This window comes from Cotesia glomerata, linkage group LG1, assembly GCF_020080835.1.
Source record: "Cotesia glomerata isolate CgM1 linkage group LG1, MPM_Cglom_v2.3, whole genome shotgun sequence".
Classification (NCBI taxonomy): Eukaryota; Metazoa; Arthropoda; class Insecta; order Hymenoptera; family Braconidae; genus Cotesia; species Cotesia glomerata.
Genome location: NC_058158.1, coordinates 17,863,557 through 17,874,397, shown reverse-complemented (window position 1 = coordinate 17,874,397; position 10,841 = coordinate 17,863,557). Strand labels below are relative to the sequence as shown.

Genomic DNA, 10,841 nt, shown 5'->3' with positions numbered 1-10,841 from the left:
AAAATGGTATTCATCCAGAAATTCGGAGTTTTTTCGGAAAATTTAAAAAATAACAACGAAGATAGGTTTGAATAATTTTTTTATATTTTTTTCCAGAAAGAACATTTAATAACAAAAATTATGAAAAAAAAACGTCCCGATAACTCAATTTTTGAAAAAGTTATGGCAATTTAAAAATAAAAAAGCGGTTTTTTTGAAAAATTCTTAGCTTTTTTTTGGTTAGGTAAAAAAATTTGAAAAAATTATGAGAGACGTTTTAGATAGGGTAGAAAAGGATGGTAAACTTTCAGCCAAATCAAAAGGGGTCAGGGTCAAAAGTGGTTGATTTGGCGTGGAATGCCCCATATATTAATGAACACAATTATGATGATGCGGTTTATTATCTAGATGGTAACCTTTACCATCGGAGATAGTTAAAATCATCATAATTGCAATTATATAAAAACTACACAGGAAGTATAAAAAACTAAACTTTTTCGATTTCAGAGTCAGAATATAATAATATTCTAATGTTCGACATAAAAGTGAGTATTGGAAAAAGTATGTCTATATTATTAAGAGAATAACAAAAATTTTGTCTCCAGGATAGTCATATGATAAAATCGGCATGATAAGTATTCAGGCTGCATTCGACAATGCTCTATTTCTAGGCACATAATTAAAAAATGACCTTTTATCTTGTTAACTATTGAATTTTTAAAATTATAAGCTCACCCCGACATTACACTCATCGAGACCTTTCATTTGAGTACCCACATCAATTTTTCATATGTTTTATATATTTATATATCATATATATGTATGGATACATTAAAAACATATCAAAACAGCATGTGGGTACTCAAATAAAAACTCATGATGAGTGTAACGTTCTGATGAGCTTATATCTTCAAAAACGTCAATATATAAGGGTCATTCCACCAAATAAGAACATTTTTACGGGGCGACCCTCGCGGATTATGTTTAAAATTTATGGAGGTGTTCTCTATCATAAGACAAAAATTCCCTGAGAGTTTTAGCTCCTTATACGCAGCGGTCTTGAAGTTATGATTTTTTGAAATTTTGGAAAAAATTTTTTTTCAACTTTTTCGTCAATTTTTTTGATATGAAAAACATTTTTAAACAAAATCGACAAACATGGTATTTTATAGGAAAAATTCTCAGCTTTTGAATGAAAATATTTATTTTTTCATAAACTCATCAGAAGACCCTTAAAAATCGAATTAAAGTGGAAAAATTGATTTTTTTCGGTGTGCAGCCCAAAATTCTTCAAATTTGAATTTTTTTTCTGAAAGCTGAGAGTTTTTTACACAAAATATAGTGTTTTACCGATGTGCATATTTTTTGTTTCGTCACAATTAAATTAAACGCAAATTCATTATAATTAAAATACTTTTATTTTCGAACTTTTTTGAGATGTGGACACAGTTTTAATAAAAACATAACCAATTCCATCTTTTAAAGGCACAAAAGTGTGTAATGACTGTGTACCTTTCACCGTTTTCGATTGAGAATATCGTACGTCTAACACATTTTTTTTTATTAAATAATCGTCATTAGCTATAAAAGTAAAGTCAACGCTTGTAAAATTTTTCGTTCCCCAGGAAAACAAATCTTGTGGTTTCAGTATATGTTCTTTATTGTTCATTTGTAATGAAGCTCTAGCAGCATATCGTTTTAATGAACCCGCAAGACCATCGCATGGTCCTTTGCCATGAGCAGTTGCAAAAAAATGCCACAGCGTTGATTTCGAAGTCAGCATAATGATAACATAAGTTTGTAAATGCTTTCTTGTTTTTGAATTGTTGTAGAGCTCCATCAGAGAAGTAAAAAATCGTATTGATGACAGCAAACTTCTTTTTAAGAAAGGCAATCAATTGCTCTTGAAATAAATAAATCAAAACTGTGTCGTGCTTAAGACAATCTGAAATACCAACAAAGCTCAAATGCTTAATGGTATCATTTTCGTTATAATAAATCACCATTGGAAATATAGTAGCTTGATCATTATTCCAATGAAAGCCTTGAGCTGCTTCCTGCACAACGAATGCATAATTTTCCGCAAAGTCAAATACTACGGCGAATTCCCCGCTCTTTAAATTTAGTTTTGTATCAGAAAAAAATCGACTTTGTGTTTTCGCAATAAAATCATGTTTCAAAAGCTTATCAAGTTGCGTCACTAAAGTCTCGATGAAGTTTTCGGAATCCGAAGTAACATTCACAATAGTACAACGGTCTGTTGATGTCCACATTTTATATTGGATTTCATTAACATCAGATTCATTAAACGACACACGAAAATAATCAGCGATTTCTTCATTATTGGGACAACTATTGCACATTCTGGAAAAGCACGATTCTTTTGGATTGTTACGAACTAATTTATTTAATAAATTTTTTTAAATTGGCTGAGATTCTACAACCCAATCGGTGTTTTTCGCAAATTTTGGAAAATTACATCCTAAATGGAATAAATGTAATAAGATTAATAACTAGTTTTAGTACAATTATAGAGAATGTCAAATACACAAGTACCTTCTAACATCAATTTTACATTTTGATGAATAGTACAAACACATACGACATGTGTACCACTACTTCCAGCAAGAATACAATAAGTAGGCCTCAAACTAGCGAATTTAGAAAATCCGATTGCCACTGAATTATATTGCGCTTTGAAGCTTTGGTACAATTCTTTTAAATTACAAAGGCTGATTGCCTGGAACTTTTGTGGGATTCAAAGTATTAGTAGTCATTTCACCAGAGTCTAAATCAACATTCTCAGATTCACTGATATCATTTTTAAGATTCAGTACCATTTTTCGAGAAAAGTTAAATTCAGATGCTATACGACTGACTTCCCAACTGTCGGGTAAAATTGAAAGCAGCTTCTTTTTTATTGATCTGTAAAGCAAACGATCGATCGTATTAATATGAAAAAATGAAGATATTTTAAAATGATCGATTGTTAAAAAAATTTACTCGTCACTTTCAGCGTTATATAATTTCTTCACTTTAGCTATCATGGAACAATGATCTTGATTAATCTTTCTGTAGGTAGATTCAGGTACTGTTCTAAATTGTGATTGGAACTTATTCTCTAGGGCAGCATAGCTCTCACCAAGTTTTTTTACTCCATAATTTTTTTCAGAATATTACCTTAAATTAAACGCATAGAAAAATAATTAAGTAAGTTTTCACTCAGTAAATGAAAAACTTAATCAATAGAAAATTTTTACCTGTCTTTTTCAATAAGAGGAATTTTCAAAAATCGCTCTAAAGAATGATCATTGTAATCACATAGATTATCGCTAAAATTACTGACAGTTCGAGATAAACTGCTTCCTTGAGTACAAATTTCAGCTGATATACTCAGACTTTCAACACTAATTTGACTTGAAATAATTTCGTCTTCCTCTGATGCCGGCGGAATATATTCTTTGACACGGAATCGACAACGAACACATAACATTGAAGTGTCATCTAAGTCAGGAAATTTCCAACGATCTTCGTCGGGAAATTTTCTTAAATCTTAAACTCCTTTTTTATCTAAAAGTTTCGTTTAATTAGATGTCAAAAGTCAATATTAAACACAAGGCCATTAATTTAATTGGTTCTACGTAGAGGTTATACATAAGAGGTCAAATGCACTGTATTAGTTACTTACGTGACTCATTGAATGGATTACAACAATTTACTGACCGTATACGTTTACTCATGGCGATGAAATATCAAAGTAACGCAATAATTATTACTTAAAAACTTGAGCAATTATATTTTTTTTAAGAACAAATGATCCGAAAAGAAATCGCTCAAGAAAGAATCACAAAATGAAAGTAAATAGAGGGAGTTGTGAGCGCCATCTGCATGATAAGTGACGAAGTATAGACTCATCTTTTAAGCAGGTGGTTCAAAATTTCTGAGTACTATAATTTTAGTATTAAAGAGAAAATTATATTACTATTCTGAATTATATTACTGCATAGTGAATCTAACATTTAATTTAATTGTGACGAAACAAAAAATATGCACATCGGAAAAACGCTATATTTTGTGTAAAAAACTCTCAGCTTTCAGAAAAAAAATTCAAATTTGAAGAATTTTCGGCTGCACACCGAAAAAAATCAATTTTTCCGCTTTAATTCGATTTTTAAGGGTCTTCTGATGAGTTTATGAAAAAATAAATATTTTCATTCAGAAGCTGAGAATTTTTCCTACAAAATACAATGTTTGTCGAGGCTGGCAATAGCCTGGTCGGTTCGGTGCCCGCTTTTCGAAAGAGTGGGACCCGGGTTCGATCCCGACACGCACCAATATTTTTCAGTGATTATAAATAAAAATATGTGCGTTAATGTTGCCAGCCTCTGGATGTGGCAGATATAGCCAGGCGGCACACGTCTGACTTGGGTGATCACCCATTTAAGCAACAACTTGAATGAGTAATCACTCTAGTCAGCGTTGGCTAGCGTGAGGGATCTCTGCACTCTAGGATAGGGGCCTAATGCTCCAGTGGTCGATAAAGAAGAATTTCTTATCAATCACTGTAGACTTAGCCTAGCTCCGAATGTACTAACATGGGTTTTCTCTGTGGTTTCCCCATGTTTCTGTTCCAATACCCGAGTGGTAAGGACCAGGGTGAATGCGGTACAGAAGGCACAAGTCGGTCCACAGCCGCATTAAGAAGTGTGTGTTGGGAATGAAAAAATCCCGACATGCAGGGGGGTGGGGTCAAAAGAAGTAGTGAGTATAATGAAGTGATAATAATGATGGAAGTAAATTACAAAGTAGAGCTGGGAAAAAAGTGTGTTGTGTAACAAAGGGAAGTGAGAAATAATACCCCACACTCCCTTGTAAAACACTGCCCAGATGATACAAGTAAAACCTCCATTATTATTATTATTTACAATGTTTGTCGATTTTGTTTAAAAATGTTTTTCATATCAGAAAAATTGACGAAAAAGTTGAAAAAAAATTTTTTCCAAAATTAAAAAAAATCATAACTTCAAGACTGCTGCGTATTAAGAGCTAAAACTCTCAGGGAATTTTCGTCCCTTATGAATTTTGTTGTTGATTTGAATTTGAATTGTCGATTGGTAGATCCTGGATTGGTTTCTCTTCCTTCTCTCGTGGTTGAAATCGATGTAGCGAAAGAGATTCAGGAACTAATCTTAGAAATGCACTTAGTAACGATATTTCACTTAGTAACTATTTACTTATAACTATACTTTATGATTAATAATGTTTCATTATGAGTTCGTGAACAGAGTAACGACTCCGGTAGATACTTAGATCTGCCGTTAATTAAAAAATAGATCGAAAGGTTATAATTTAGAGAAAGATATCACTACGGACCATGGGGCCCTCGATACTGTTCCAAAAGCACACTGCCGTGATTCGTAGAAGATAGAATTTAAAAATCAAATTGGAATGAATTTAGATTTTGTATCAGCGACCTAGTGCTGTATACTGCTTCGTACGTAACGCGGTACGAAGACACACACGGGTTCTACGAGGATACCTTCCCTCGTATTCTTTGATAAAAGATTGTACGCGCGTCCCGCGGTGTTTCGTGGTTTTAAGCACTCGGGTCGCGACTTTTGGAAGGAAATTGAATTTTGTTATTGGTCTAAAATTGCAAATTTGACAGAACGTGGACACAGTGTGCTCAAGGCGTGATCGAGGTGTTGTCCGAGTGATTGTCCTTTAAAGTGAAGCACTGCACTTTTCGTCGTGAGGGCAGAGACCCTGTGTGTTATATGAGGCAACGCTGGATATAACAGACATTTCATTTTGGTTCGTTTTTGATGGAAGGAAGTAATTGTTAGAGCTTAAAAAACCGTGCCAATCGCCGCCAAGAACGTAGATATCGGTTGATTGGTTCGAGAGATATCCTCGACGAAATATTTGGAAACAAGTGTTTTTTTAACATAACTCCAACATTTTTTGGAACAACTTTTAAACGGCTCTATCGATCCATTTTAGAAACTAATCAGCTATTTACATTGATAAAATTACGTTGATCGCCGTCAAGCCGGTCAAAATCGATCAATTCGTTCAAGAGATATCAAGAACGACAGAGAACCGAAAAAGTGTTTTTTCGAAATAACTCTGAATTTCTTAGTTTCATCAATTTAAACTTAAAGATTCATCATGAGGCTAAAAAAAATGCGTCGAATGCTGAAACCGCGTAAAAATCCGTTCATTCATTTAAAAGTTATTGTGGTTTGAAAAATTAGCAACATAGATTTTTATCGATTTTTAGCACAATTTTAAGGACCTTGATATGGAATTAGCAGGAAGTAGCAGGGATGGCCTTCAGGGTCTACCATTTTTCTAATTTTTTTCTTCAATTTTACTATTCGTTCTAAAAAAGAGTTAGTTAACTGTTACGTTCCCAAATTCTGGGTAAATAATAAAAAATTATTTAAGTCCAAGTTTTGACCTCGTTAGGCAGTCGATAGACTCCAGGTGGATCACGTCACTGGTTTATCCACGAAGTACTTTTAAACATTATAAAAATTTATTACTTTCAATTACCTGCCCTCAGGTAGGTGATGGATAGTGTGCCTGAACGCTGACTAGCGCTCTGGGCGATTTCACCAGAGTGAAACAGCTGATAAGCGCTTACACCCTGGGGATAATAGTTAGTATATTTATTAGATAGGATACCAGGACGCTGGCTAGCGCTCTGATAAAGGAAGCAGGGTTAAGAACGCTGATAAGCGCTCCTAACCCTGGGTTAAGGTTTTAATAAATTTCGATAATTGTTTAACAATTAACAAAAATTTATTAATAAGGAATTAACAGGCTCAGCCTCGGACCCGCAGTGATTGCTCCTCTGCTGAGTCCTCGGACTGACTGTTCCAGAAGAAGTCTAGAGACAGAATGCATAAAAAATGATTATGACAATGAGTTTTTATAACATATTTTTATTAACGTTGCATCTCAGGTAACCCTATGTGAACATCAACGCAGTCCGAATCCCACAACGTAGACTGTTTAGTCTACTGGGCTGCGTTGACGTTCCAGAAAACTCTTATCTCGAGGTATTTTCATTACAAAATACCTCGAATAATAATTAATTGATTTAAAGAATAATTTATTAAATTTAAAATAAATTAAGAATTTCCGAGAACGTAACATAACATTTGGAAAATTGATCTTTTATTGTTACGTTTTCTGAACAATTCATAACATTCGAAATCGATTGGTACGTATGGTGTGAAAACAAATTTTCATTCAACTGTTTTTTCTTAAACAAATTAGTCCATCGGCTAACGATGGAAGCCTGTGTACATCTTATGTTCATGGGGAAACCCAACGATTTTATATACATTTTTTGTCATGGATTACGAATATCGTATTTGATTTATTGACAAATGATGCAAACAATTTTTAATTAGAATCAAATTGTTTATACCGCTATAACTTGGGAACGGCTGATTTGACAAAAAAGTTTATCAGAAAAAAAAATGTTTAAAATTTAAAATTCGATAAAAAAAGATCTCATCAATTTTTGGTTAAAATGAATATATTCGGAGATATCGCAAAAAACGACGAGTAGTGGTCGGACCTCTTTGTCGCGCACACGCATCCTATGGACTCTAACGACAAATGACAAGCAAAAAAAAATACAAAGACGAAAAAAAATTAAAATCTCGATGTTGACTAAAGATTAAGAAAAGAAACTCATGATAAACGTAGAAGAGACTCTATAGAAGATTTCCGGACCCATAATCGATCGATCCACCCCATAGACACGGAGAAACAACCCCATAAGTCACGACTTTCAGCTAATTTGGCTGAAATTTAACTTTTAAAAATTAACTCCTTGGTGTTCACTGGAGATGAAGTCTCCACTAAAGATAATGTTCGTGAAGCACTCCAACGCGACTTCACTAACAGCCTAGAGATCAAACGTTTAAATTTAACAAAACTTACACTACGAGGCAATCGGGCAGCCTTCTGCGAGATAGACGAGGCTAGCGCGATGAAAATTTTTGACAATGCCCGTAGAAAGATTGGATGGGTTAACTGTTGCATACGCCCAGTTGTGAAGTTAACCCGATGCTATAAATGCCTTGGTTTTGGGCAACAAACGCGTAACTGTATAGGACCGGACAGAAGCAAGTGTTGCTATTAATATGGTGGAGAGAACCACAAGTTCGTAAACTGCACGAAGAAGCCAAAATGCTTACTTTGAACGTCAGGCAAAGACGTTCAGGATGGCTTCCCCCACGAAAAGAATATATATATGTTTGATATATATCCAAAAATATATTTAAGATATATAAAATTTATATGTAAATTCACCGAATACATATATGCTGTTTAGAATATATGCAAAATATATCTAAAAATATATTCCGAAAAAAAAAAATTTTTATATATACATATATCCTAGACATATATGCAAAATATATCTAAAAATATATCCTGAAGAAAAAATTTTATATATACTTACTGATAATTAGACATATACTATGTATATATCCCAGACCTATATGCAGAATATATCCAAAAATATATCCTGAAGAAAAAATTTTATATACACTTACTGATAATTAGGCATATATGATGAATATATCCCAGACATATATGCAAAATATATCCAAAAATATATCCTGAAGAAAAAATTTTATATACACTTACTGATAATTAGATATATATGATGAATATATCCCAGACCTATATGCAGAATATATCCAAAAATATATCCTGAAAAAAAATTTTATATACACTTACTGATAATTAGACATATATGATAAATATATCCCAGACATATATGCAGAATATATCCAAAAATATATTCTCAAGAAAAAATTTTATCCATATTTACTGATAATTCAATGTCTGTGATAGATGTACTTTAAATATCTATGAGATCGTTTATTTATATATAAATAGTGCATATATGCAAGATAAATCTATAAATATACATAAAAAAAAATATTTCTGTATACTTAAGGAAGAATTATTATACAGAATGGGAGACAGATACATAGGATACATCTGGGGATAGGTTGAAAACATCATATTTTGTATATATTATATTAATATTAAAAATATTTTTATATTTTTATGGAAAATTGTTATAAAGTATTAGAGAGTTGCATACTTAGAATTATCAAGTAATATAAAATTGCATTTTACTTAAAGTTATACGTAAAGTAAGATTCTACAGTAAAAAATGAATTTTATCCACTGTCCACTCATAAATAATTAAAATTAAAGTTTGAAACGTTAATAAAGTTTTATATTATTATTTATAAAAAGATTAATCTGAATAGTTTTTTATGATAAATAAATATTCAATGTTTTTTTTTTTCTTTTATTTTTTTCTTCATCCTTCAATTTTCTTCATCACCTTAAATGGTATTTTTCTTTTCCTGAAATTAAAATATCAGGCGATGAATCACAAAAAAATATTTATCAATTTATGAAAATACTTAAATAAATTTAGCTCATTCGTTCTTTTTTTTTTTCCTCTTTTTATTAAGCCTATCATTTATAACTTTGCCAAAATCTCCATCTCTGAATTGTTTAGAAAAATATTCTTTCAGAATCGCTAGAAATTTACAAAAATAAAATATGCCTGTAAAATAAAACTAGGTGAAACAATATTTAACAATGAATGTAAATGGACTCACTTTTAATTACATCAAGTTTTGCAGAATCAAGCGCTTTTAACTGATCGGGTTATTGCTTTTTATTTTTGGCTTGCCACCTTTATAGTTACTAGCCAATAAAGTTTCCTCATCGAATAATGACGTTAACAAAGAATTTAACATTGCTGCCCAAGTGTCTTTAGATTTAGCTGCTGCCCATTGAGTGTTAGTTATGAAAATTCCACTCCCTGGCACACCAAGCTCATTCTGGGAGGAAAAAAAAAAAAAAAATATTAAATACATATTTTAATTAAGTAATAATAACTTATTTCCACTTAGTCATGTGCAGAAAGACTGAATTTCTTTTGTCTTGGAAAAGAAAATTACACTATTAAATTAATAAAAGTGCACTAATATTATTTTCACAATTTTAATTATCGTATTTTGACATTTTTAACTTCCCGCTAAGAAAATCAAAGATTTTCAAAAATCGGGAAGTTATTGTTTTCACCCCATTTTGCAAAAATCGAGTTTTCATCAGATCTCGACGTTTAAAGGTCACAGGAAGCTTCCCTGACTATCCCCGCGAGGTTTTCACGGTGTCTATGTGTGTATGTGTGTGTGTGTGTGTGTGTGTGTGTGTGTGTGTGTGTGTGAAAGTATGTGAACCGCTTATAACTTTTGAACGGTTTGACCGATTTCATCATGGTTGATGCCATTCGAAAGGGCTTGACCAAACTTAGATTTTAAAAACTATTTTGACCGATTCGGATCAATAGATTTTGAGAAATCTTCAAAAAACTAAAAAAAAATTTTTTTTTAAATGTGGTTTTTTTGGAATAAGTTTTAAACGGCTTGATGGTTCATTTCCAGAAACTAATTAGCTCTCAACCTCAAAAAACCACGTCGATCGCTACCAGTCCGGTCGAAATCGGTTGATTCGTTCGAGAGATATCGTGAACGAAAGAAAACCGAAAAATTAGGAAAACGGTTGACCCTGAAGGCCATCCCTGCAACTTCCCGCTAATTCCATACTTAGGCGCTTAAAATTGCACCAATGACGTTTTTCAGCTCTTCGAGCTCAAAAATACAATTTATGGGTTATTTTGAGCTCTCCGAGCTCAAAGAGATTGCTTTCCTATGCTTTTGAGCTCTTCGAGCTCAAAAGTCTGATAGAGATTTGATGACACTATTTTTTGAATTTTTAAACCACAATAACTTTTGAATGAATAA

At 32.4% G+C, this 10,841-nt stretch overlaps 1 protein-coding gene across 1 annotated transcript in view; it reads right to left on the bottom strand.

The window, feature by feature from the left end:
- Positions 1–9,705: 9,705 nt before the first annotated feature.
- Positions 9,706–10,841, bottom strand: part of LOC123261724 — a 204,427-nt gene continuing 203,291 nt past the window's right edge. Inside the window, exon 6 of the mRNA XM_044723527.1 lies at positions 9,706–9,875. Within this exon, the coding sequence (XP_044579462.1) occupies positions 9,871–9,875 (5 nt within the window). The 3' untranslated portion in view covers positions 9,706–9,870. The remainder of the gene's footprint in view (positions 9,876–10,841) is intronic.